Source organism: Arachis ipaensis, chromosome B4 (assembly GCF_059453495.1).
Source record: "Arachis ipaensis isolate K30076 ecotype BB chromosome B4, ASM5945349v1, whole genome shotgun sequence".
Taxonomy (NCBI): Eukaryota; Viridiplantae; Streptophyta; class Magnoliopsida; order Fabales; family Fabaceae; genus Arachis; species Arachis ipaensis.
In genome coordinates, this window is record NC_142439.1 from 125,931,968 (window position 1) to 125,958,734 (window position 26,767).

At 44.8% G+C, this 26,767-nt stretch overlaps 6 protein-coding genes and 2 pseudogenes across 6 annotated transcripts; 4 read left to right on the forward strand and 4 right to left on the reverse strand.

Moving 5' to 3' along the window:
* Positions 1-1,524: 1,524 nt before the first annotated feature.
* On the forward strand, positions 1,525-2,010 carry LOC148569106 (putative sucrose transport protein SUC6 pseudogene; annotated as a pseudogene).
* Positions 2,011-4,511: 2,501 nt separating this feature from the next.
* LOC148569107 (putative sucrose transport protein SUC6) lies at positions 4,512-5,913 on the forward strand. The gene is made up of 3 exons (XM_088484891.1): positions 4,512-4,647; positions 4,781-4,900; positions 5,279-5,913. The coding sequence occupies exons 1-3, from the start codon at positions 4,512-4,514 to the stop codon at positions 5,911-5,913; spliced, it is 891 nt and encodes a 296-aa protein (XP_088341017.1).
* Positions 5,914-6,002: 89 nt separating this feature from the next.
* On the reverse strand, positions 6,003-6,467 carry LOC148569108 (sucrose transport protein SUC1-like). Its single transcript, XM_088484892.1, has one exon. It carries the CDS (start codon positions 6,465-6,467, stop codon positions 6,003-6,005), a length of 465 nt encoding a protein of 154 aa, XP_088341018.1.
* Positions 6,468-8,007: 1,540 nt separating this feature from the next.
* On the reverse strand, positions 8,008-8,610 carry LOC107636979 (putative sucrose transport protein SUC6). The gene has a single exon (XM_016340443.2). The coding sequence runs from the start codon at positions 8,608-8,610 to the stop codon at positions 8,008-8,010; it is 603 nt and encodes a 200-aa protein (XP_016195929.2).
* Positions 8,611-13,521: 4,911 nt separating this feature from the next.
* On the forward strand, positions 13,522-14,007 carry LOC148569109 (putative sucrose transport protein SUC6 pseudogene; annotated as a pseudogene).
* A 2,691-nt stretch (positions 14,008-16,698) lies between these two features.
* On the forward strand, positions 16,699-17,910 carry LOC148569110 (putative sucrose transport protein SUC6). Its single transcript, XM_088484893.1, has 2 exons — positions 16,699-16,897; positions 17,276-17,910. Exons 1-2 carry the CDS (start codon positions 16,699-16,701, stop codon positions 17,908-17,910), a joined length of 834 nt encoding a protein of 277 aa, XP_088341019.1.
* Positions 17,911-17,999: 89 nt separating this feature from the next.
* Positions 18,000-18,464, reverse strand: LOC148569111 (sucrose transport protein SUC1-like). Its single transcript, XM_088484894.1, has one exon. The coding sequence runs from the start codon at positions 18,462-18,464 to the stop codon at positions 18,000-18,002; it is 465 nt and encodes a 154-aa protein (XP_088341020.1).
* Positions 18,465-20,004: 1,540 nt separating this feature from the next.
* On the reverse strand, positions 20,005-20,607 carry LOC148569112 (putative sucrose transport protein SUC6). Its single transcript, XM_088484895.1, has one exon. The coding sequence runs from the start codon at positions 20,605-20,607 to the stop codon at positions 20,005-20,007; it is 603 nt and encodes a 200-aa protein (XP_088341021.1).
* Between the last annotated feature and the right edge of the window lie 6,160 nt (positions 20,608-26,767).

Here is a 26,767-nt window from a genome sequence, read left to right on the forward strand (position 1 = left end):
CAGATGCCCACTAGTTAAATGCTTCCGAGAAATGTTTCGGACCATGAAGAGGCTGAATAACACGTTGGGTTTTATTCAGCCTCTTCATGGTCCGAAACATTTCTCGGAAGCATTTAACTAGTGCGCATCTGTCATCATCCTCTTCCCTCACACTTGACTCCTCCTCAGGTAATGCTGGCTTTTTTCTGGACGCAGAACACAGCCACAGCCGTCAATAACGGTAGAAGAAAGATTGAGAAAATTGATATGCTTTTCATATTTGCACAGAACCTATCACATGCTTTTGTCACGGTGAATGTCAACAAAACATCAAATCTGCTAAATAAGGTGGCCAAGTAACCCAGTTCGTTTATGACTGCCATAAAGAATGAGAAGAATTGGTATGCCAGTCTGATCTTTGGTTGGTCTCTGCTGGCAAGATCATCCAGGAAGTCTCTGCAGCGGGCATCGATCATGTTGATCGAAATCTCCAACATCTATAATCCGATCCCAAAAATGATTAAGGCGCGATGCTGAGTATACTTGGAGAGGTTGTCTCCAAAGGCGTAGCCAATGTCTTTGGCGAATCCAATAGTAAAAAAAGCTATGGTGGCGCCAACGGCACCCGTAAACATAAAAGGACGGTGCCGCTACCCGAGTTTACAGGTGTTGCTGTAATAACTAAGTAAGGGATAGAACTCAGAGCTAGAAACGGCGCCGATGAGCCACACCAAAGAGGTCCATTTATCCGGTATTCCGAACTCCACAAAGATTGGTATTAGCTATGCTATCTGGACAGCGTTGACAAGGTGGATCCCGACAGTGATGGAGGCCACCAAAACAAGCTTCCACACTGAGATTGGCTCCACCGGTATGGAGCTTGATTCTGTCGGCGAACTCATGGCTATTGAAGAAAAAGGTATGTAACTGCCCACAAAGAAGAGAGTTTGGAGGGAGGTAGAAGGTATCAGGCACAAAGAGGAAGGTATTAGAAAGTGGGCACAAAGACGAGCAGCTTTGGAGGGAGGTAGTCCTCTGCTAGTCAAGAGGTGGGTTAAAATAAATCATGACCTTTTTTTTCTTCAACCAAAGCTTTAGTTTCACAAACTCTTATTTTAACTCACCTCTTGTCCAGCCAAGGACTTCCTCCCACCAAAGCTTCTCCTCTTTGTGCCCGCTTTCGAATACTTTTCTCTTTGTGCCCGATACCTTCTACCTCCCTCCAAACTCTCTTTTTTGTGCCCAGTAACATACCTTCACTTTTAAGCCAAGAGTTCACCGAGTTCACTGACAGAATCAGGCTCCACACCGGTGGAGCCAATCTCAGTATGAAAGCTGGTTTTGGTGTCCTCCATCGCTGTCGGGATCCACCTTGTCAACGCTGTCCATATAGCATGACTAATACCAATATATGTGGAGTTCGGAATACCGGATAAATGGACCTCTTTGGTGTGGCTCGTCGGTGCCGTTTCTAGCTCTGTTTTTCATCCCTTACTTAGTTATTACAGCAACACCTGTAAACTCAGGTGGCCGCACCATCCTTTTATGTTTGCGGGTGCCGTTGGCGCCACAATAGCTTTTTTGACAATTGGATTCGCCAAAGACATTGGGTACACCTTTGGAAACAACCTCTCCGAGTATACTCAGTATCGCGCCTTAATCATTTTTGGGATCGGATTGTGGATGTTGGAGATTTCGATCAACATGATCGATGTCCGCTGCAGAGACTTCCTTGATGATCTTGCTAGCAGAAACCAACCAAAGATCAGACTAGCATACCAGTTCTTCTCATTCATCATGGCAGTCGAAAATGAACTGGGTTACTTGGCCGCATTATTTAGTAGATTCGATGTTATGTTGGCATTCACCATGACAAAAGCATGTGATAGGTTCTGCGCAAATGCGAAAAACATATCAATTTTTTCAATTCTTCTTCTACCGTTATTGACGGCTGTGGCTTTATCCTACATCCAGAACAAGCTAGCATTACCTGAGGAGGAGTCAAGTGTGAGGGAAGAGGAAGATGACTGATGCGCACTAGTTAAATGCTTCCGAGAAATGTTTCGGATCATGAAGAGGCTGAATAACATGTTGGGTTTTATTCATCCTCTTCATGGTCCGAAACATTTCTCGAAAGCATTTAACTAGTACGCATCTGTCATCATCCTCTTCTCTCTCACTTGACTCCTCCTCAAGTAATGCTGGCTTTTTCTAGACGCAGAACACAGCCACAGCCGTCAATAACGATAGAAGAAGGATTGAAAAAATTGATATGCTTTTCATATTTGCGCATAACCTATCACATGCTTTTGTCACGGTAAATGCCAACAAAACATTGAATCTACTAAATAAGGCGCCCAAGTAACCCAGTTCATTTCTGACTGCCATGAAGGATGAGAAAAACTAATATGCCAGTCTGATCTTTGGTTGGTCTCCGGTGGCAAGATCATGCCGGAAGTCTCTGCAGCGGGCATCAATCATGTTAATCGAAATTTCCAACATCCATAATCCGATCCCAAAAATGATTAAGGCGCGATGCTGAGTATACTCGGAGAGGTTGTCTCCAAAGGCGTACCCAATGTCTTTGGCGAATCCAATTGTCAAAAAAGCTATAGTGGCCCCAACGACACCCGCAAACATAAAAGGACGGTGCCGCCACCAGAATTTACAGGTGTTACTATATTAACTAAGGGATGGAAAACAGAGCTAGAAACGGCGCCGACGAGCCACACCAAAGAGATCCATTTATCCGGTATTCCGAACTCCACATAGATTGGTATTAGCTATGCTATCTGGACGTCGTTGACAAGGTGAATCTGACAGCGATGGTGGCCACCAAAATAAGCTTCCACACTGAGATTGGCTCCGCCAGTGTGGAGCCTGATTCTGTCGGTGAACTCACGGCTATCGAAGAAGAAGGTATGTAACTGCGGACAAAGACGAGAGTTTGGAGGGAGGTATAAGGTATCAGGCACAAAGAGGAAGGAATTAGAAAGTGGGCACAAAGAGGAACAGCTTTGGAGGGAGGTAGTCCTCTGCTGGTCAAGAGGTAGGTTAAAATAAATCATCGTCACCTTCTTTTTCTTCAATCAAAGCTTTAGTTTAACAAACTGTTATTTTAACCCACCTCTTGTCCAGCCAAGGACTACCTCCCTCCAAAGCTTCTCCTCTTTGTGCCCACTTTCGAATACCTTCCTCTTTGTGCTCGATACCTTCTACCTCCCTCCAAATTCTCTTATTTGTGCCAGTTAAATACCTTCTTCTTTGATAGCTAAGAGTTCACTGAGTTCACCGACAGAATCAAGCTCCACACCGGCGTAGCCAATCTCAATGTGGAAGCTGGTTTTGGTGGCCTCCATTGCTGTCGGGATCCACCTTGTCAACGCTGTCTAGATAGCATGGCTAATACCAATCTATGTGGAGTTCGGAATAATGGAAAAATGGACCTCTTTGGTGTGGCTCGTCGGCGCCGTTTCTAGCTCTATTTTCCATCCCTTACTTAGTTATTACAGCAACACCTGTAAACTCGGGTGGCGTCACCATCCTTTTATGTTTGCGGGTGCCGTTGGCGCCACCATATCTTTTTGAACAATTGGATTCTCCAAAGACATTGGGTACGCCTTTGGAGACAACCTCTCCGAGTATACTCAGTATCGCGCCTTAATCATTTTTGGGTTCGGATTGTAGATGTTGGAGATTTCGATCAACATGATCGATGCCGGCTGCAGAGACTTCCTTGATGATCTTGCCAGTAGAGACCAACAAAAGAACAGACTGGCATACCAGTTCTTCTCATTCATCATGGCAGTCGGAAATGAACTGGGTTACTTGGCCGCATTATTTAGTAGATTCGATGTTATGTTGGCATTCACCATGACCAAAGCATGTGATAGGTTCTGCGCAAATGCGAAAAGCATATCAATTTTCTCAATCATTCTTCTACCGTTATTGACGGCTCTATTCTGCGTCCAGAACAAAATAGCATTACCTGAGTAGGAGTCAAGTGTGAGGGAAGAGGAAGATGACAGATGCGCACTAGTTAAATGCTTCCGAGAAATGTTTCGGACCATGAAGAGGCTGAATAACATGTTGGGTTTTATTCAGCCTCTTCATGGTCAGAAACATTTCTCGAAAGTATTTAACTAGTGCGCATCTGTCATCATCCTCTTCTCTCTCACTTGACTCCTCCTCAGGTAATGCTGGATTTTTCAAGACGCAAAACACAACCACAACCGTCAATAACGGTAGAAGAAGGATTGAGAAAATTGATATGCTTTTCATATTTGCGCGGAACCTATGACATGCTTTTGTCACGGTGAATGCCAACAAAACATCAAATCTGATATAAAGGTGGCCAAGTAACCCAATTTATTTCTAACTGCCACGAAGAATGAGAAGAATTGGTATGCCAGTCTGATCTTTGGTTGGTCTCTGCTGGCAAGATCATCCAGGAAGTCTCTGCAGCGGGCATCGATCATGTTGATCGAAATCTCCAACATCTATAATCCGATCCTAAAAATGATTAAGGCGCGATGCTGAGTATACTCGAAGAGGTTTTCTCCAAAGGCGTACCCAATGTCTTTGGCGAATCCAATAGTAAAAAAAGCTATGGTGGCGCCAACGGCACCTGCAAACATAAAAGGACGGTGCCGCCACCCGAGTTTACAGGTGTTGCTGTAATAACTAAGTAAGGGATGGAACTCAGAGATAGAAACGGTGCCGATGAGCCACACCAAAGAGGTCCATTTATCCGGTATTCCGAACTCCACAAAGATTGGTATTAGCTATGCTATCTGGACAGCGTTGACAAGGTGGATCCCAACAGCGATGGAGGCCACCAAAACATACTTCCACACTGAGATTGGCTCCGCCGGTGTGGAGCCTGATTCTGTCGGTGAACTCATGGCTATCGAAGAAGAAGGTATGTAACTGCGCACAAAGAGGAGAGTTTGGAGGGAGGTAGAAGGTATCAGGCACAAAGAGGAAGGTATTAGAAAGTGGGCACAAAGACGAGCAGCTTTGGAGAGAGGTAGTCCTCTGCTAGTCAAGAGGTGGGTTAAAATAAATCATCATCACCTTCTTTTTCTTCCACCAAAGCTTTAGTTTAACAAACTCTTATTTTAACTCACCTCTTGTCCAGCCAAGGACTACCTCCCTGAAAAGCTTCTCCTCTTTCTGCCCACTTTCGAATACCTTCCTCATTGTGCCCGATACCTTATACCTCCCTCCAAACTCTCTTTTTTGTGCCCAGTAACATACCTTCAGTTTTAAGCCAAGAGTTCACCAAATTCACCGACAGAATCAGGCTCCACACCGGCGGAGCCAATCTCAGTATGGAAGCTGGTTTTGGTGGCCTCCATCGCTGTCGGGATCCACCTTGTCAACGCTGTCCAGATAGCAAGGCTAATACCAATATATGTGGAGTTCGGAATACCAGATAAATGGACTTATTTAGTGTGGCTCGTCGGTGCCGTTTCTAGCTCTGTTTTCCATCCCTTACTTAGTTATTACAGCAACACCTGTAAACTCGGGTGGCGGCACCATCCTTTTATGTTTGTGGGTGCCGTTGGCGCCACCATACCTTTTTGGACAATTGGATTCGCCAAAGACATTGGGTATGCCTTTGGAGACAACCTCTCCGAGTATACTCAGTATCGCGCCTTAATCATTTTTGGGATCGAATTGTGGATGTTGGAGATTTCGATCAACATGATCGATGCCCGCTGCAGAGACTTCCTTGGTGATCTTGCCAGCAGAGACCAACCAAAGAACAGACTGGCATACCGGTTCTTCTCATTCATCATGGCAGTTAGAAATGAACTGGGTTACTTGGCCGCATTATTTAGTAGATTCGATGTTATGTTGGCATTCACCACGACAAAAGCATGTGATAGGTTCTGTGCAAATTCTCAATCTTTCTTCTACCGTTATTGACGGCTGTGGCTCTATTCTGCGTCCAGAACAAGATAGCATTACCTGAGGAGGAGTCAAGTGTGAGGGAAGAGGAAGATGACAGATGCCCACTAGTTAAATGCTTCCGAGAAATGTTTCGGACCATGAAGAGGCTGAATAACACGTTGGGTTTTATTTAGCCTCTTTATGGTCCGAAACATTTCTCCGAAGCATTTAACTAGTGCGCATCTGTCATCATCCTTTTCTCTCTCACTTGACTCCTCCTCAGGTAATGCTGGCTTTTTCTGGACGCAGAACACAGCCACAGCCGTCAATAACGGTAGAAGAAAGATTAAGAAAATTGATATGCTTTTCATATTTGCGCAGAACCTATCACAAGCTTTTGTCACGGTGAATGCCAACAAAACATCGAATCTGCTAAATAAGGTGGCCAAGTAACCCAGTTCGTTTATGACTGCCATGAAGAATGAGAAGAATTGGTATGCCAGTCTGATCTTTGGTTGGTCTCTGCTGGCAAGATCATCCAGGAAGTCTCTGCACCGGACATCGATCATGTTGATCGAAATTTCCAACATCTATAATCCGATCCCAAACATGATTAAGGCGCGATGCTGAGTATACTCGGAGAGGTTGTCTCCAAAGGCGTACCCAATGTCTTTGGCGAATCCAATAGTAAAAAAAGCTCTGGTGGCGCCAACGGCACCCGCAAACATAAAAGGACGGTGCCGCCACCCGAATTTACAGGTATTGCTGTAATAACTAAGTAAGGGATGGAACTCAGAGCTAGAAACGGCGCCGATGAGCCACACCAAAGAAGTCCATTTATCCGGTATTTCGAACTCCACAAAGATTGGTATTAGCTATGCTATCTGGACAATATTGACAAGGTGGATCCCGACAGTGATGGAGGCCACAAAAACATGCTTCCACACTGAGATTGGCTCCACCGATATGGAGCTTGATTCTGTCGGTGAACTCATGGCTATCGAAGAAGAAGGTATGTAACTGCCCAGAAAGAAGAGATCTTGGAGGGAGGTAGAAGGTATCAGGCACAAAGAGGAAGGTATTAGAAAGTGGGCACAAAGACGAGCAGCTTTGGAGGGAGGTAGTCCTCTGCTAGTCAAGAGGTGGGTTAAAATAAATCATGACCTTCTTTTTCTTCAACCAAAGCTTTAGTTTCACAAACTCTTATTTTAACTCACCTCTTGTCCAGCCAAGGACTTCCTCCCTCCAAAGCTTCTCCTCTTTGTGCCCGCTTCCGAATACCTTCCTCTTTGTGCCCGATACCTTCTACCTCCCTCCAAACTCTCTTTTTTGTGCCCAGTAACATACCTTCACTTTTAAGCCAAGAGTTCACCGAGTTCACTGACAGAATCAGGCTCCACGCCGGTAGACCCAATCTTAGTATGAAAGCTGGTTTTGGTGTCCTCCATCGCTGTCGGGATCCACCTTGTCAACGCTGTCCAGATAGCATGGCTAATACCAATATATGTGGAGTTCGGAATACCGGATAAATGGACCTCTTTGGTGTGGCTCGTCGGTGCCGTTTCTAGCTCTGTTTTCCATCCCTTACTTAGTTATTACAGCAACACCTGTAAACTCAGGTGGCCGCACCATCCTTTTATGTTTGCGGGTGCCGTTGGCGCCACCATAGCTTTTTTGACAATTGGATTCGCCAAAGACATTGGGTACACCTTTTGAAACAACCTCTCCGAGTATATTCAGTATCGCGCCTTAATCATTTCTGGGATCAGATTGTGGATGTTGGAGATTTCGATCAACATGATCGGTGTTCGCTGCAGAGACTTCCTTGATGATCTTGCTAGCAGAAACCAACCAAAGATCAGACTAGCATACCCGTTCTTCTCATTCATCATGGCAGTCGAAAATGAACTGGGTTACTTGGCCGCCTTATTTAGTAGATTCGATGTTATGTTGGCATTCACCATGACAAAAGCATGTGATAGGTTCTGCGCAAATGCGAAAAACATATCAATTTTCTCAATCCTTCTTCTACCGTTATTGACGGCTGTGGCTTTATTCTACGTCCAGAACAAGCTAGCATTACCTGAGGAGGAGTCAAGTGTGAGGGAAGAGGAAAATGACTGATGCGCACTAGTTAAATGCTTTCGAGAAATGTTTCGGACCATGAAGAGGCTGAATAACATGTTGAGTTTTATTCAACCTCTTCATGGTCCGAAACATTTCTCGAAAGCATTTAACTAGTACGCATCTGTCATCATCCTCTTCTCTCTCACTTGACTCCTTCTTAGGAAATGCTGGCTTTTTCTGGACGCAGAACACAGCCACAGCCGTCAATAACGGTAGAAGAAGGACTGAAAAAATTGATATGCTTTTCACATTTGCGCATAACCTATCACATGCTTTTATCACGGTAAAAGCCAACAAAACATTGAATCTACTAAATAAGGCGCCCAAGTAACCCAGTTCATTTCTGACTGCCATGAAGAATGAGAAAAACTGGTATACCAGTTTGATCTTTGGTTGGTCTCTGCTGGCAAGATCATGCCGGAAGTCTCTGCAGCGGGCATCAATCATGTTAATCGAAATCTCCAACATCCATAATCCGATTCCAAAAATGATTAAGGGGCGATGCTGAGTATACTCGGAGAGGTTGTCTCCAAAGGCGTACCCAATGTCTTTGGCGAATCCAATTGTCAAAAAAGCTACGGTGGCCCCAACGACACCCGCAAACATAAAAGGACGGTGCCGCCACCCGAATTTACAGGTGTTACTGTAATAACTAAGTAAGGGATGGAGAACAGAGCTAGAAACGGCGTCGACGAGCCACACCAAAGAGATCCATTTGTCCGGTATTCCGAACTCCACATAGATTGGTATTAGCTATGCTATCTAGACGTCGTTGACTAGGTGAATCCCGACAGCGATGGAGGCCACCAAAACAAGCTTCCACACTGAGATTGGCTCCGCCGGTGTGGAGCCTGATTCTGTCGGTGAACTCATGGCTATCGAAGAAGAAGGTATGTAACTGCGGACAAAGATGAGAGTTTGGAGGGAGGTAGAAGGTATCAAGCACAAAGAGGAAGGAATTAGAAAGTGGGCACAAAGAGGAGCAGCTTTGGAGGGAGGTAGTCCTCTACTGGTCAAGAGGTGGGTTAAAATAAATCATCATCACCTTCTTTTTCTTCAACCAAAGCTTTAGTTTAACAAACTGTTATTTTAACCCACCTCTTGTCCAGCCAAGGACTACCTCCCTCCAAAGCTTCTCCTCTTTGTGCCCACTTTCGAATACCTTCCTCTTTGCGCTCGATACCTTCTACCTCCCTCCAAACTCTCTTCTTTGTGCCCAGTTAAATACCTTCTTCTTTGATAGCTAAGAGTTCACCGACAGAATCAAGCTCTACACCGGCGTAGCCAATCTCAATGTGGAAGCTGGTTTTGGTGGCCTCCATTGCTGTCGGGATCCACCTTGTCAACGCTGTCTAGATAGCATGGCTAGTACCAATCTATGTGGAGTTCGGAATACCGGAAAAATGGACCTCTTTGGTGTGGCTCGTCGGCGCCGTTTCTAGCTCTATTTTCCATCACTTACTTAGTTATTACAGCAACACCTGTAAACTCGGGTGGCGGCACCATCCTTTTATGTTTGCGGGTGCCGTTTGCGCCACCATATCTTTTTGGACAATTGGATTCTTCAAAGACATTGGGTACGCCTTTGGAGACAACCTCTCCGAGTATACTCAGTATCGCGCCTTAATCATTTTTGGGATCGGATTGTGGATGTTGGAGATTTCGATAACATGATCGATGCCGGTTGCAGAGACTTTCTTGATGATCTTGCCAGCAGAGACTAACCAAAGAACAGACTGGTATACCAGTTCTTCTCATTCATCATCGCAGTCGGAAATGAACTGGGTTACTTGGCCGCATTATTTAGTAGATTCGATGTTATGTTGGCATTCACCATGACAAAAGCATGTTATAGGTTCTGCGCAAATGCGAAAAGCATATCAATTTTCTCAATCCTTCTTCTACCGTTATTGATGGCTGTGGCTCTGTTCTGCGTCCAGAATAAGATAGCATTACCTGAGGAGGAGTCAAGTGTGAGGGAAGAGGAAGATGACAGATGCGCAATAGTTAAATGCTTCCGAGAAATGTTTCGGACCATGAAGAGGCTGAATAACATGTTGGGTTTTATTCAGACTCTTCATGGTCCGAAACATTTCTCGAAAGCATTTAACTAGTGCGCATCTGTCATCATCCTCTTCTCTCTCACTTGACTACTCCTTAGGTAATACTGGCTGTTTCTAGACGCAAAACACATCCACAGCCGTCAATAACGGTAGAAGAAGGATTGAGAAAATTATTATGCTTTTCATATTTGCGCAGAAACTATCACATGCTTTTGTCACGGTGAATGCCAACAAAACATCGAATCTGCTAAATAAGGTGGCCAAGTAACCCATTTCGTTTCTGACTGCCATGAAGAATGAGAAGAATTGGTATGTCAGTTTGATCTTTGGTTGGTCTCTGCTGGCAAGATCATCCAAGAAGTCTCTGCAGCGGGCATCGATCATCTTGATCGAAATCTCCAACATCTATAATCCGATCCAAAAAATGATTAAGGCGCGATGCTGAGTATACTCGGAGAGGTTGTCTCCAAAAGCGTACCCAATGTCTTTGGCGAATCCAATAGTAAAAAAAACTATGGTAGCGCCAACGGCACCCGCAAACATAAAAGGACGGTGCCGCCACCCGAGTCTACAGGTGTTGCTGTAATAACTAAGTAACGGATGGAACTCAGAGCTAGAAACGGCTTCGATGAGCCACACCAAAGAGGTCCATTTATCCGGTATTCTGAACTCCACAAAGATTGGTATTACCTATGCTATCTGGACAGCGTTGACAAGGTGGATCCCGACAACGATGGAGGCCACCAAAACTAGCTTCCACACTGAGATTGGCTCCGCCGGTGTGGAGCCTGATTCTGTCGGTGAACTCAGAGCTATTGAAGAAGAAGGTATGTAACTACGCACAAAGAAAAAAGTTTGGAGGGAGGTAGAAGGTATCAGGCACAAAGAGGAAGGTATTAGAAATTGGGCACAAAGACGAGCAGCTTTGGAGGGAGGTAGTCCTCTGCTAGTCAAGAGGTGGGTTATAATAAATCATCATCACCTTCTTTTTCTTCAACCAAAGCTTTATTTTAACAAACTCTTATTTTAACCCACCTCTTGTCCAGCCAAGGACTACCTCCCTCCAAAGCTTCTCCTCTTTGTGTCCACTTTCGAATACCTTCCTCTTTGTGCCCGATACCTTCTATCTCCCTCCAAACTCTCTTCTTTGTGCCCAGTTACATACATTCTTCTTTGATAGCTAAGAGTTCACCGACATAATCAAGCTCCACACTGGCGTAGCCAATCTCAACGTGGAAGCTGGTTTTGGTGGCCTCCATCGCTGTCGGAATCCACCTTGTCAACGCTGTCCAGATAGCATGGCTAATACCAATCTATGTGGAGTTCGGAATATCGGATAAATGGACCTCTTTGGTGTGGCTCGTCGGCGCCGTTTCTAGCTCTGTTTTTCATCCCTTACTTAGTTATTACAGCAACATCTGTAAACTCGGGTGGCGGCATCATCCTTTTATGTTTGCGGGTGCCGTTGGCGCCACCATATCTTTTTGGACAATTGGATTCGCCAAAGACATTAGGTACGCCTTTGGAAACAACCTCTGCGAGTATACTCAGTATCGCGCCTTAATCATTTTTGGGATCGGATTGTGGATGTTGGAGATTTTAATCAAAATGAACGATGCCCGCTACAGAGACCTCCATGATGATCTTGCCAGCAGAGACCAACCAAAGAACAGACTGGCATACCAGTTCTTCTCATTCATCATGGCAGTCAGAAATAAACTGGGTTAATTGGCCGCATTATTTAGCAGATTCGATGTTATGTTGGCATTCACCATGACAAAAGCATGTGATAGGTTCTGAGCAAATGCGAAAAGCATATCAATTTTCTCAATCCTTCTTCTACCGTTATTGACGGCTGTGGCTCTGTTCTGCGTCCAGAACAAGATAGCATTACCTGAGGAGGAGTCAAGTGTGAGGGAAGAGGAAGATTACAGATGCGCAATAGTTAAATGCTTCCGAGAAATGTTTCGGACCATGAAGAGGCTGAATAACATGTTGGGTTTTATTCAGACTCTTCATGGTCCGAAACATTTCTCGAAAGCATTTAACTAGTGCGCATCTGTCATCATCCTCTTCTCTCTCACTTGACTCCTCCTCAGGAAATGCTGACTTTTTCTGGACGCAGAACACAGCCACAGTCATCAATAATGGTAGAAGAAGGATTGAGAAAATTGATATGCTTTTCATATTTGCGCAGAACCTATCACATGCTTTTGTCACAGTGAATGCCAAAAAAACATCGAATCTGCTAAATAAGGTAGCCAAGTAACCCAGTTCGTTTCTGACTGCCATGAAGAATGAGAATAATTGGTATGCCAGTCTGATCTTTGGTTGGTCTCTGCTGGCAAGATCATCCAGGAAGTCTCTGCAGCGGGCATCGATCATGTTGATCGAAATCTCCAACATCTATAATCCGATCCCAAAAATGATTAAGGCGCGATGCTGAGTATACTTGGAGAGGTTGTCTCCAAAGGCGTAGCCAATGTCTTTGGCGAATCCAATAGTAAAAAAAGCTATGGTGGCGCCAACGGCACCCGTAAACATAAAAGGACGGTGCCGCTACCCGAGTTTACAGGTGTTGCTGTAATAACTAAGTAAGGGATAGAACTCAGAGCTAGAAACGGCGCCGATGAGCCACACAGAAGAGGTCCATTTATCCGGTATTCCGAACTCCACAAAGATTGGTATTAGCTATGCTATCTGGACAGCGTTGACAAGGTGGATCCCGACAGTGATGGAGGCCACCAAAACAAGCTTCCACACTGAGATTGGCTCCACCGGTATGGAGCTTGATTCTGTCGGCGAACTCATGGCTATTGAAGAAAAAGGTATGTAACTGCCCACAAAGAAGAGAGTTTGGAGGGAGGTAGAAGGTATCAGGCACAAAGAGGAAGGTATTAGAAAGTGGGCACAAAGACGAGCAGCTTTGGAGGGAGGTAGTCCTCTGCTAGTCAAGAGGTGGGTTAAAATAAATCATGACCTTTTTTTTCTTCAACCAAAGCTTTAGTTTCACAAACTCTTATTTTAACTCACCTCTTGTCCAGCCAAGGACTTCCTCCCACCAAAGCTTCTCCTCTTTGTGCCCGCTTTCGAATACTTTCCTCTTTGTGCCCGATACCTTCTACCTCCCTCCAAACTCTCTTTTTTGTGCCCAGTAACATACCTTCACTTTTAAGCCAAGAGTTCACCGAGTTCACTGACAGAATCAGGCTCCACACCGGTGGAGCCAATCTCAGTATGAAAGCTGGTTTTGGTGTCCTCCATCGCTGTCGGGATCCACCTTGTCAACGCTGTCCATATAGCATGACTAATACCAATATATGTGGAGTTCGGAATACCGGATAAATGGACCTCTTTGGTGTGGCTCGTCGGTGCCGTTTCTAGCTCTGTTTTTCATCCCTTACTTAGTTATTACAGCAACACCTGTAAACTCAGGTGGCCGCACCATCCTTTTATGTTTGCGGGTGCCGTTGGCGCCACAATAGCTTTTTTGACAATTGGATTCGCCAAAGACATTGGGTACACCTTTGGAAACAACCTCTCCGAGTATACTCAGTATCGCGCCTTAATCATTTTTGGGATCGGATTGTGGATGTTGGAGATTTCGATCAACATGATCGATGTCCGCTGCAGAGACTTCCTTGATGATCTTGCTAGCAGAAACCAACCAAAGATCAGACTAGCATACCAGTTCTTCTCATTCATCATGGCAGTCGAAAATGAACTGGGTTACTTGGCCGCATTATTTAGTAGATTCGATGTTATGTTGGCATTCACCATGACAAAAGCATGTGATAGGTTCTGCGCAAATGCGAAAAACATATCAATTTTTTCAATTCTTCTTCTACCGTTATTGACGGCTGTGGCTTTATCCTACATCCAGAACAAGCTAGCATTACCTGAGGAGGAGTCAAGTGTGAGGGAAGAGGAAGATGACTGATGCGCACTAGTTAAATGCTTCCGAGAAATGTTTCGGATCATGAAGAGGCTGAATAACATGTTGGGTTTTATTCATCCTCTTCATGGTCCGAAACATTTCTCGAAAGCATTTAACTAGTACGCATCTGTCATCATCCTCTTCTCTCTCACTTGACTCCTCCTCAAGTAATGCTGGCTTTTTCTAGACGCAGAACACAGCCACAGCCGTCAATAACGATAGAAGAAGGATTGAAAAAATTGATATGCTTTTCATATTTGCGCATAACCTATCACATGCTTTTGTCACGGTAAATGCCAACAAAACATTGAATCTACTAAATAAGGCGCCCAAGTAACCCAGTTCATTTCTGACTGCCATGAAGGATGAGAAAAACTAATATGCCAGTCTGATCTTTGGTTGGTCTCCGGTGGCAAGATCATGCCGGAAGTCTCTGCAGCGGGCATCAATCATGTTAATCGAAATTTCCAACATCCATAATCCGATCCCAAAAATGATTAAGGCGCGATGCTGAGTATACTCGGAGAGGTTGTCTCCAAAGGCGTACCCAATGTCTTTGGCGAATCCAATTGTCAAAAAAGCTATAGTGGCCCCAACGACACCCGCAAACATAAAAGGACGGTGCCGCCACCAGAATTTACAGGTGTTACTATATTAACTAAGGGATGGAAAACAGAGCTAGAAACGGCGCCGACGAGCCACACCAAAGAGATCCATTTATCCGGTATTCCGAACTCCACATAGATTGGTATTAGCTATGCTATCTGGACGTCGTTGACAAGGTGAATCTGACAGCGATGGTGGCCACCAAAATAAGCTTCCACACTGAGATTGGCTCCGCCAGTGTGGAGCCTGATTCTGTCGGTGAACTCACGGCTATCGAAGAAGAAGGTATGTAACTGCGGACAAAGACGAGAGTTTGGAGGGAGGTATAAGGTATCAGGCACAAAGAGGAAGGAATTAGAAAGTGGGCACAAAGAGGAACAGCTTTGGAGGGAGGTAGTCCTCTGCTGGTCAAGAGGTAGGTTAAAATAAATCATCGTCACCTTCTTTTTCTTCAATCAAAGCTTTAGTTTAACAAACTGTTATTTTAACCCACCTCTTGTCCAGCCAAGGACTACCTCCCTCCAAAGCTTCTCCTCTTTGTGCCCACTTTCGAATACCTTCCTCTTTGTGCTCGATACCTTCTACCTCCCTCCAAATTCTCTTCTTTGTGCCAGTTAAATACCTTCTTCTTTGATAGCTAAGAGTTCACTGAGTTCACCGACAGAATCAAGCTCCACACCGGCGTAGCCAATCTCAATGTGGAAGCTGGTTTTGGTGGCCTCCATTGCTGTCGGGATCCACCTTGTCAACGCTGTCTAGATAGCATGGCTAATACCAATCTATGTGGAGTTCGGAATAATGGAAAAATGGACCTCTTTGGTGTGGCTCGTCGGCGCCGTTTCTAGCTCTATTTTCCATCCCTTACTTAGTTATTACAGCAACACCTGTAAACTCGGGTGGCGTCACCATCCTTTTATGTTTGCGGGTGCCGTTGGCGCCACCATATCTTTTTGAACAATTGGATTCTCCAAAGACATTGGGTACGCCTTTGGAGACAACCTCTCCGAGTATACTCAGTATCGCGCCTTAATCATTTTTGGGTTCGGATTGTAGATGTTGGAGATTTCGATCAACATGATCGATGCCGGCTGCAGAGACTTCCTTGATGATCTTGCCAGTAGAGACCAACAAAAGAACAGACTGGCATACCAGTTCTTCTCATTCATCATGGCAGTCGGAAATGAACTGGGTTACTTGGCCGCATTATTTAGTAGATTCGATGTTATGTTGGCATTCACCATGACCAAAGCATGTGATAGGTTCTGCGCAAATGCGAAAAGCATATCAATTTTCTCAATCATTCTTCTACCGTTATTGACGGCTCTATTCTGCGTCCAGAACAAAATAGCATTACCTGAGTAGGAGTCAAGTGTGAGGGAAGAGGAAGATGACAGATGCGCACTAGTTAAATGCTTCCGAGAAATGTTTCGGACCATGAAGAGGCTGAATAACATGTTGGGTTTTATTCAGCCTCTTCATGGTCAGAAACATTTCTCGAAAGTATTTAACTAGTGCGCATCTGTCATCATCCTCTTCTCTCTCACTTGACTCCTCCTCAGGTAATGCTGGATTTTTCAAGACGCAAAACACAACCACAACCGTCAATAACGGTAGAAGAAGGATTGAGAAAATTGATATGCTTTTCATATTTGCGCGGAACCTATGACATGCTTTTGTCACGGTGAATGCCAACAAAACATCAAATCTGATATAAAGGTGGCCAAGTAACCCAATTTATTTCTAACTGCCACGAAGAATGAGAAGAATTGGTATGCCAGTCTGATCTTTGGTTGGTCTCTGCTGGCAAGATCATCCAGGAAGTCTCTGCAGCGGGCATCGATCATGTTGATCGAAATCTCCAACATCTATAATCCGATCCTAAAAATGATTAAGGCGCGATGCTGAGTATACTCGAAGAGGTTTTCTCCAAAGGCGTACCCAATGTCTTTGGCGAATCCAATAGTAAAAAAAGCTATGGTGGCGCCAACGGCACCTGCAAACATAAAAGGACGGTGCCGCCACCCGAGTTTACAGGTGTTGCTGTAATAACTAAGTAAGGGATGGAACTCAGAGATAGAAACAGTGCCGATGAGCCACACCAAAGAGGTCCATTTATCCGGTATTCCGAACTCCACAAAGATTGGTATTAGCTATGCTATCTGGACAGCGTTGACAAGGTGGATCCCAACAGCGATGGAGGCCACCAAAACATACTTCCACACTGAGATTGGCTCCGCCGGTGTGGAGCCTGATTCTGTCGGTGAACTCATGGCTATCGAAGAAGAAGGTATGTAACTGCGCACAAAGAGGAGAGTTTGGAGGGAGGTAGAAGGTATCAGGCACAAAGAGGAAGGTATTAGAAAGTGGGCACAAAGACGAGCAGCTTTGGAGAGAGGTAGTCCTCTGCTAGTCAAGAGGTGGGTTAAAATAAATCATCATCACCTTCTTTTTCTTCCACCAAAGCTTTAGTTTAACAAACTCTTATTTTAACTCACCTCTTGTCCAGCCAAGGACTACCTCCCTGAAAAGCTTCTCCTCTTTCTGCCCACTTTCGAATACCTTCCTCATTGTGCCCGATACCTTATACCTCCCTCCAAACTCTCTTTTTTGTGCCCAGTAACATACCTTCAGTTTTAAGCCAAGAGTTCACCAAATTCACCGACAGAATCAGGCTCCACACCGGCGGAGCCAATCTCAGTATGGAAGCTGGTTTTGGTGGCCTCCATCGCTGTCGGGATCCACCTTGTCAACGCTGTCCAGATAGCAAGGCTAATACCAATATATGTGGAGTTCGGAATACCAGATAAATGGACTTATTTAGTGTGGCTCGTCGGTGCCGTTTCTAGCTCTGTTTTCCATCCCTTACTTAGTTATTACAGCAACACCTGTAAACTCGGGTGGCGGCACCATCCTTTTATGTTTGTGGGTGCCGTTGGCGCCACCATACCTTTTTGGACAATTGGATTCGCCAAAGACATTGGGTATGCCTTTGGAGACAACCTCTCCGAGTATACTCAGTATCGCGCCTTAATCATTTTTGGGATCGAATTGTGGATGTTGGAGATTTCGATCAACATGATCGATGCCCGCTGCAGAGACTTCCTTGGTGATCTTGCCAGCAGAGACCAACCAAAGAACAGACTGGCATACCGGTTCTTCTCATTCATCATGGCAGTTAGAAATGAACTGGGTTACTTGGCCGCATTATTTAGTAGATTCGATGTTATGTTGGCATTCACCACGACAAAAGCATGTGATAGGTTCTGTGCAAATTCTCAATCTTTCTTCTACCGTTATTGACGGCTGTGGCTCTATTCTGCGTCCAGAACAAGATAGCATTACCTGAGGAGGAGTCAAGTGTGAGGGAAGAGGAAGATGACAGATGCCCACTAGTTAAATGCTTCCGAGAAATGTTTCGGACCATGAAGAGGCTGAATAACACGTTGGGTTTTATTTAGCCTCTTTATGGTCCGAAACATTTCTCCGAAGCATTTAACTAGTGCGCATCTGTCATCATCCTTTTCTCTCTCACTTGACTCCTCCTCAGGTAATGCTGGCTTTTTCTGGACGCAGAACACAGCCACAGCCGTCAATAACGGTAGAAGAAAGATTGAGAAAATTGATATGCTTTTCATATTTGCGCAGAACCTATCACAAGCTTTTGTCACGGTGAATGCCAACAAAACATCGAATCTGCTAAATAAGGTGGCCAAGTAACCCAGTTCGTTTATGACTGCCATGAAGAATGAGAAGAATTGGTATGCCAGTCTGATCTTTGGTTGGTCTCTGCTGGCAAGATCATCCAGGAAGTCTCTGCACCGGACATCGATCATGTTGATCGAAATTTCCAACATCTATAATCCGATCCCAAACATGATTAAGGCGCGATGCTGAGTATACTCGGAGAGGTTGTCTCCAAAGGCGTACCCAATGTCTTTGGCGAATCCAATAGTAAAAAAAGCTCTGGTGGCGCCAACGGCACCCGCAAACATAAAAGGACGGTGCCGCCACCCGAATTTACAGGTATTGCTGTAATAACTAAGTAAGGGATGGAACTCAGAGCTAGAAACGGCGCCGATGAGCCACACCAAAGAAGTCCATTTATCCGGTATTTCGAACTCCACAAAGATTGGTATTAGCTATGCTATCTGGACAATATTGACAAGGTGGATCCCGACAGTGATGGAGGCCACAAAAACATGCTTCCACACTGAGATTGGCTCCACCGATATGGAGCTTGATTCTGTCGGTGAACTCATGGCTATCGAAGAAGAAGGTATGTAACTGCCCAGAAAGAAGAGATCTTGGAGGGAGGTAGAAGGTATCAGGCACAAAGAGGAAGGTATTAGAAAGTGGGCACAAAGACGAGCAGCTTTGGAGGGAGGTAGTCCTCTGCTAGTCAAGAGGTGGGTTAAAATAAATCATGACCTTCTTTTTCTTCAACCAAAGCTTTAGTTTCACAAACTCTTATTTTAACTCACCTCTTGTCCAGCCAAGGACTTCCTCCCTCCAAAGCTTCTCCTCTTTGTGCCCGCTTCCGAATACCTTCCTCTTTGTGCCCGATACCTTCTACCTCCCTCCAAACTCTCTTTTTTGTGCCCAGTAACATACCTTCACTTTTAAGCCAAGAGTTCACCGAGTTCACTGACAGAATCAGGCTCCACGCCGGTAGACCCAATCTTAGTATGAAAGCTGGTTTTGGTGTCCTCCATCGCTGTCGGGATCCACCTTGTCAACGCTGTCCAGATAGCATGGCTAATACCAATATATGTGGAGTTCGGAATACCGGATAAATGGACCTCTTTGGTGTGGCTCGTCGGTGCCGTTTCTAGCTCTGTTTTCCATCCCTTACTTAGTTATTACAGCAACACCTGTAAACTCAGGTGGCCGCACCATCCTTTTATGTTTGCGGGTGCCGTTGGCGCCACCATAGCTTTTTTGACAATTGGATTCGCCAAAGACATTGGGTACACCTTTTGAAACAACCTCTCCGAGTATATTCAGTATCGCGCCTTAATCATTTCTGGGATCAGATTGTGGATGTTGGAGATTTCGATCAACATGATCGGTGTTCGCTGCAGAGACTTCCTTGATGATCTTGCTAGCAGAAACCAACCAAAGATCAGACTAGCATACCCGTTCTTCTCATTCATCATGGCAGTCGAAAATGAACTGGGTTACTTGGCCGCCTTATTTAGTAGATTCGATGTTATGTTGGCATTCACCATGACAAAAGCATGTGATAGGTTCTGCGCAAATGCGAAAAACATATCAATTTTCTCAATCCTTCTTCTACCGTTATTGACGGCTGTGGCTTTATTCTACGTCCAGAACAAGCTAGCATTACCTGAGGAGGAGTCAAGTGTGAGGGAAGAGGAAAATGACTGATGCGCACTAGTTAAATGCTTTCGAGAAATGTTTCGGACCATGAAGAGGCTGAATAACATGTTGAGTTTTATTCAACCTCTTCATGGTCCGAAACATTTCTCGAAAGCATTTAACTAGTACGCATCTGTCATCATCCTCTTCTCTCTCACTTGACTCCTTCTTAGGAAATGCTGGCTTTTTCTGGACGCAGAACACAGCCACAGCCGTCAATAACGGTAGAAGAAGGACTGAAAAAATTGATATGCTTTTCACATTTGCGCATAACCTATCACATGCTTTTATCACGGTAAAAGCCAACAAAACATTGAATCTACTAAATAAGGCGCCCAAGTAACCCAGTTCATTTCTGACTGCCATGAAGAATGAGAAAAACTGGTATACCAGTTTGATCTTTGGTTGGTCTCTGCTGGCAAGATCATGCCGGAAGTCTCTGCAGCGGGCATCAATCATGTTAATCGAAATCTCCAACATCCATAATCCGATTCCAAAAATGATTAAGGGGCGATGCTGAGTATACTCGGAGAGGTTGTCTCCAAAGGTGTACCCAATGTCTTTGGCGAATCCAATTGTCAAAAAAGCTACGGTGGCCCCAACGACACCCGCAAACATAAAAGGACGGTGCCGCCACCCGAATTTACAGGTGTTACTGTAATAACTAAGTAAGGGATGGAGAACAAAGCTAGAAACGGCGTCGACGAGCCACACCAAAGAGATCCATTTGTCCGGTATTCCGAACTCCACATAGATTGGTATTAGCTATGCTATCTAGACGTCGTTGACTAGGTGAATCCCGACAGCGATGGAGGCCACCAAAACAAGCTTCCACACTGAGATTGGCTCCGCCGGTGTGGAGCCTGATTCTGTCGGTGAACTCATGGCTATCGAAGAAGAAGGTATGTAACTGCGGACAAAGATGAGAGTTTGGAGGGAGGTAGAAGGTATCAAGCACAAAGAGGAAGGAATTAGAAAGTGGGCACAAAGAGGAGCAGCTTTGGAGGGAGGTAGTCCTCTACTGGTCAAGAGGTGGGTTAAAATAAATCATCATCACCTTCTTTTTCTTCAACCAAAGCTTTAGTTTAACAAACTGTTATTTTAACCCACCTCTTGTCCAGCCAAGGACTACCTCCCTCCAAAGCTTCTCCTCTTTGTGCCCACTTTCGAATACCTTCCTCTTTGCGCTCGATACCTTCTACCTCCCTCCAAACTCTCTTCTTTGTGCCCAGTTAAATACCTTCTTCTTTGATAGCTAAGAGTTCACCGACAGAATCAAGCTCTACACCGGCGTAGCCAATCTCAATGTGGAAGCTGGTTTTGGTGGCCTCCATTGCTGTCGGGATCCACCTTGTCAACGCTGTCTAGATAGCATGGCTAGTACCAATCTATGTGGAGTTCGGAATACCGGAAAAATGGACCTCTTTGGTGTGGCTCGTCGGCGCCGTTTCTAGCTCTATTTTCCATCACTTACTTAGTTATTACAGCAACACCTGTAAACTCGGGTGGCGGCACCATCCTTTTATGTTTGCGGGTGCCGTTTGCGCCACCATATCTTTTTGGACAATTGGATTCTTCAAAGACATTGGGTACGCCTTTGGAGACAACCTCTCCGAGTATACTCAGTATCGCGCCTTAATCATTTTTGGGATCGGATTGTGGATGTTGGAGATTTCGATAACATGATCGATGCCGGCTGCAGAGACTTACTTGATGATCTTGCCAGCAGAGACTAACCAAAGAACAGACTGGCATACCAGTTCTTCTCATTCATCATCGCAGTCGGAAATGAACTGGGTTACTTGGCCGCATTATTTAGTAGATTCGATGTTATGTTGGCATTCACCATGACAAAAGCATGTTATAGGTTCTGCGCAAATGCGAAAAGCATATCAATTTTCTCAATCCTTCTTCTACCGTTATTGATGGCTGTGGCTCTGTTCTGCGTCCAGAATAAGATAGCATTACCTGAGGAGGAGTCAAGTGTGAGGGAAGAGGAAGATGACAGATGCGCAATAGTTAAATGCTTCCGAGAAATGTTTCGGACCATGAAGAGGCTGAATAACATGTTGGGTTTTATTCAGACTCTTCATGGTCCGAAACATTTCTCGAAAGCATTTAACTAGTGCGCATCTGTCATCATCCTCTTCTCTCTCACTTGACTACTCCTTAGGTAATACTGGCTGTTTCTAGACGCAAAACACATCCACAGCCGTCAATAACGGTAGAAGAAGGATTGAGAAAATTGTTATGCTTTTCATATTTGCGCAGAAACTATCACATGCTTTTGTCACGGTGAATGCCAACAAAACATCGAATCTGCTAAATAAGGTGGCCAAGTAACCCATTTCGTTTCTGACTGCCATGAAGAATGAGAAGAATTGGTATGTCAGTTTGATCTTTGGTTGGTCTCTGCTGGCAAGATCATCCAAGAAGTCTCTGCAGCGGGCATCGATCATCTTGATCGAAATCTCCAACATCTATAATCCGATCCAAAAAATGATTAAGGCGCGATGCTGAGTATACTCGGAGAGGTTGTCTCCAAAAGCGTACCCAATGTCTTTGGCGAATCCAATAGTAAAAAAAACTATGGTAGCGCCAACGGCACCCGCAAACATAAAAGGACGGTGCCGCCACCCGAGTCTACAGGTGTTGCTGTAATAACTAAGTAACGGATGGAACTCAGAGCTAGAAACGGCTTCGATGAGCCACACCAAAGAGGTCCATTTATCCGGTATTCTGAACTCCACAAAGATTGGTATTACCTATGCTATCTGGAGAGCGTTGACAAGGTGGATCCCGACAACGATGGAGGCCACCAAAACTAGCTTCCACACTGAGATTGGCTCCGCCGGTGTGGAGCCTGATTCTGTCGGTGAACTCAGAGCTATTGAAGAAGAAGGTATGTAACTACGCACAAAGAAAAAAGTTTGGAGGGAGGTAGAAGGTATCAGGCACAAAGAGGAAGGTATTAGAAATTGGGCACAAAGACGAGCAGCTTTGGAGGGAGGTAGTCCTCTGCTAGTCAAGAGGTGGGTTATAATAAATCATCATCACCTTCTTTTTCTTCAACCAAAGCTTTATTTTAACAAACTCTTATTTTAACCCACCTCTTGTCCAGCCAAGGACTACCTCCCTCCAAAGCTTCTCCTCTTTGTGTCCACTTTCGAATACCTTCCTCTTTGTGCCCGATACCTTCTATCTCCCTCCAAACTCTCTTCTTTGTGCCCAGTTACATACATTCTTCTTTGATAGCTAAGAGTTCACCGACATAATCAAGCTCCACACTGGCGTAGCCAATCTCAACGTGGAAGCTGGTTTTGGTGGCCTCCATCGCTGTCGGAATCCACCTTGTCAACGCTGTCCAGATAGCATGGCTAATACCAATCTATGTGGAGTTCGGAATATCGGATAAATGGACCTCTTTGGTGTGGCTCGTCGGCGCCGTTTCTAGCTCTGTTTTTCATCCCTTACTTAGTTATTACAGCAACATCTGTAAACTCGGGTGGCGGCATCATCCTTTTATGTTTGCGGGTGCCGTTGGCGCCACCATATCTTTTTGGACAATTGGATTCGCCAAAGACATTAGGTACGCCTTTGGAAACAACCTCTGCGAGTATACTCAGTATCGCGCCTTAATCATTTTTGGGATCGGATTGTGGATGTTGGAGATTTTAATCAAAATGAACGATGCCCGCTACAGAGACCTCCATGATGATCTTGCCAGCAGAGACCAACCAAAGAACAGACTGGCATACCAGTTCTTCTCATTCATCATGGCAGTCAGAAATAAACTGGGTTAATTGGCCGCATTATTTAGCAGATTCGATGTTATGTTGGCATTCACCATGACAAAAGCATGTGATAGGTTCTGAGCAAATGCGAAAAGCATATCAATTTTCTCAATCCTTCTTCTACCGTTATTGACGGCTGTGGCTCTGTTCTGCGTCCAGAACAAGATAGCATTACCTGAGGAGGAGTCAAGTGTGAGGGAAGAGGAAGATTACAGATGCGCAATAGTTAAATGCTTCCGAGAAATGTTTCGGACCATGAAGAGGCTGAATAACATGTTGGGTTTTATTCAGACTCTTCATGGTCCGAAACATTTCTCGAAAGCATTTAACTAGTGCGCATCTGTCATCATCCTCTTCTCTCTCACTTGACTCCTCCTCAGGAAATGCTGACTTTTTCTGGACGCAGAACACAGCCACAGTCATCAATAATGGTAGAAGAAGGATTGAGAAAATTGATATGCTTTTCATATTTGCGCAGAACCTATCACATGCTTTTGTCACAGTGAATGCCAAAAAAACATCGAATCTGCTAAATAAGGTAGCCAAGTAACCCAGTTCGTTTCTGACTGCCATGAAGAATGAGAATAATTGGTATGCCAGTCTGATCTTTGGTTGGTCTCTGCTGGCAAGATCATCCAGGAAGTCTCTGCAGCGGGCATCGATCATGTTGATCGAAATCTCCAACATCTATAATCCGATCCCAAAAATGATTAAGGCGCGATGCTGAGTATACTTGGAGAGGTTGTCTCCAAAGGCGTAGCCAATGTCTTTGGCGAATCCAATAGTAAAAAAAGCTATGGTGGCGCCAACGGCACCCGTAAACATAAAAGGACGGTGCCGCTACCCGAGTTTACAGGTGTTGCTGTAATAACTAAGTAAGGGATAGAACTCAGAGCTAGAAACGGCGCCGATGAGCCACACCAAAGAGGTCCATTTATCCGGTATTCCGAACTCCACAAAGATTGGTATTAGCTATGCTATCTGGACAGCGTTGACAAGGTGGATCCCGACAGTGATGGAGGCCACCAAAACAAGCTTCCACACTGAGATTGGCTCCACCGGTATGGAGCTTGATTCTGTCGGCGAACTCATGGCTATTGAAGAAAAAGGTATGTAACTGCCCACAAAGAAGAGAGTTTGGAGGGAGGTAGAAGGTATCAGGCACAAAGAGGAAGGTATTAGAAAGTGGGCACAAAGACGAGCAGCTTTGGAGGGAGGTAGTCCTCTGCTAGTCAAGAGGTGGGTTAAAATAAATCATGACCTTTTTTTTCTTCAACCAAAGCTTTAGTTTCACAAACTCTTATTTTAACTCACCTCTTGTCCAGCCAAGGACTTCCTCCCACCAAAGCTTCTCCTCTTTGTGCCCGCTTTCGAATACTTTCCTCTTTGTGCCCGATACCTTCTACCTCCTTCCAAACTCTCTTTTTTGTGCCCAGTAACATACCTTCACTTTTAAGCCAAGAGTTCACCGAGTTCACTGACAGAATCAGGCTCCACACCGGTGGAGCCAATCTCAGTATGAAAGCTGGTTTTGGTGTCCTCCATCGCTGTCGGGATCCACCTTGTCAACGCTGTCCATATAGCATGACTAATACCAATATATGTGGAGTTCGGAATACCGGATAAATGGACCTCTTTGGTGTGGCTCGTCGGTGCCGTTTCTAGCTCTGTTTTTCATCCCTTACTTAGTTATTACAGCAACACCTGTAAACTCAGGTGGCCGCACCATCCTTTTATGTTTGCAGGTGCCGTTGGCGCCACAATAGCTTTTTTGACAATTGGATTCGCCAAAGACATTGGGTACACCTTTGGAAACAACCTCTCCGAGTATACTCAGTATCGCGCCTTAATCATTTTTGGGATCGGATTGTGGATGTTGGAGATTTCGATCAACATGATCGATGTCCGCTGCAGAGACTTCCTTGATGATCTTGCTAGCAGAAACCAACCAAAGATCAGACTAGCATACCAGTTCTTCTCATTCATCATGGCAGTCGAAAATGAACTGGGTTACTTGGCCGCATTATTTAGTAGATTCGATGTTATGTTGGCATTCACCATGACAAAAGCATGTGATAGGTTCTGCGCAAATGCGAAAAACATATCAATTTTTTCAATTCTTCTTCTACCGTTATTGACGGCTGTGGCTTTATCCTACATCCAGAACAAGCTAGCATTACCTGAGGAGGAGTCAAGTGTGAGGGAAGAGGAAGATGACTGATGCGCACTAGTTAAATGCTTCCGAGAAATGTTTCGGATCATGAAGAGGCTGAATAACATGTTGGGTTTTATTCATCCTCTTCATGGTCCGAAACATTTCTCGAAAGCATTTAACTAGTACGCATCTGTCATCATCCTCTTCTCTCTCACTTGACTCCTCCTCAAGTAATGCTGGCTTTTTCTAGACGCAGAACATAGCCACAGCCGTCAATAACGATAGAAGAAGGATTGAAAAAATTGATATGCTTTTCATATTTGCGCATAACCTATCACATGCTTTTGTCACGGTAAATGCCAACAAAACATTGAATTTACTAAATAAGGCGCCCAAGTAACCCAGTTCATTTCTGACTGCCATGAAGGATGAGAAAAACTAATATGCCAGTCTGATCTTTGGTTGGTCTCCGCTGGCAAGATCATGCCGGAAGTCTCTGCAGCGGGCATCAATCATGTTAATCGAAATTTCCAACATCCATAATCCGATCCCAAAAATGATTAAGGCGCGATGCTGAGTATACTCGGAGAGGTTGTCTCCAAAGGCGTACCCAATGTCTTTGGCGAATCCAATTGTCAAAAAAGCTATAGTGGCCCCAACGACACCCGCAAACATAAAAGGACGGTGCCGCCACCAGAATTTACAGGTGTTACTATATTAACTAAGGGATGGAAAACAGAGCTAGAAACGGCGCCGACGAGCCACACCAAAGAGATCCATTTATCCGGTATTCCGAACTCCACATAGATTGGTATTAGCTATGCTATCT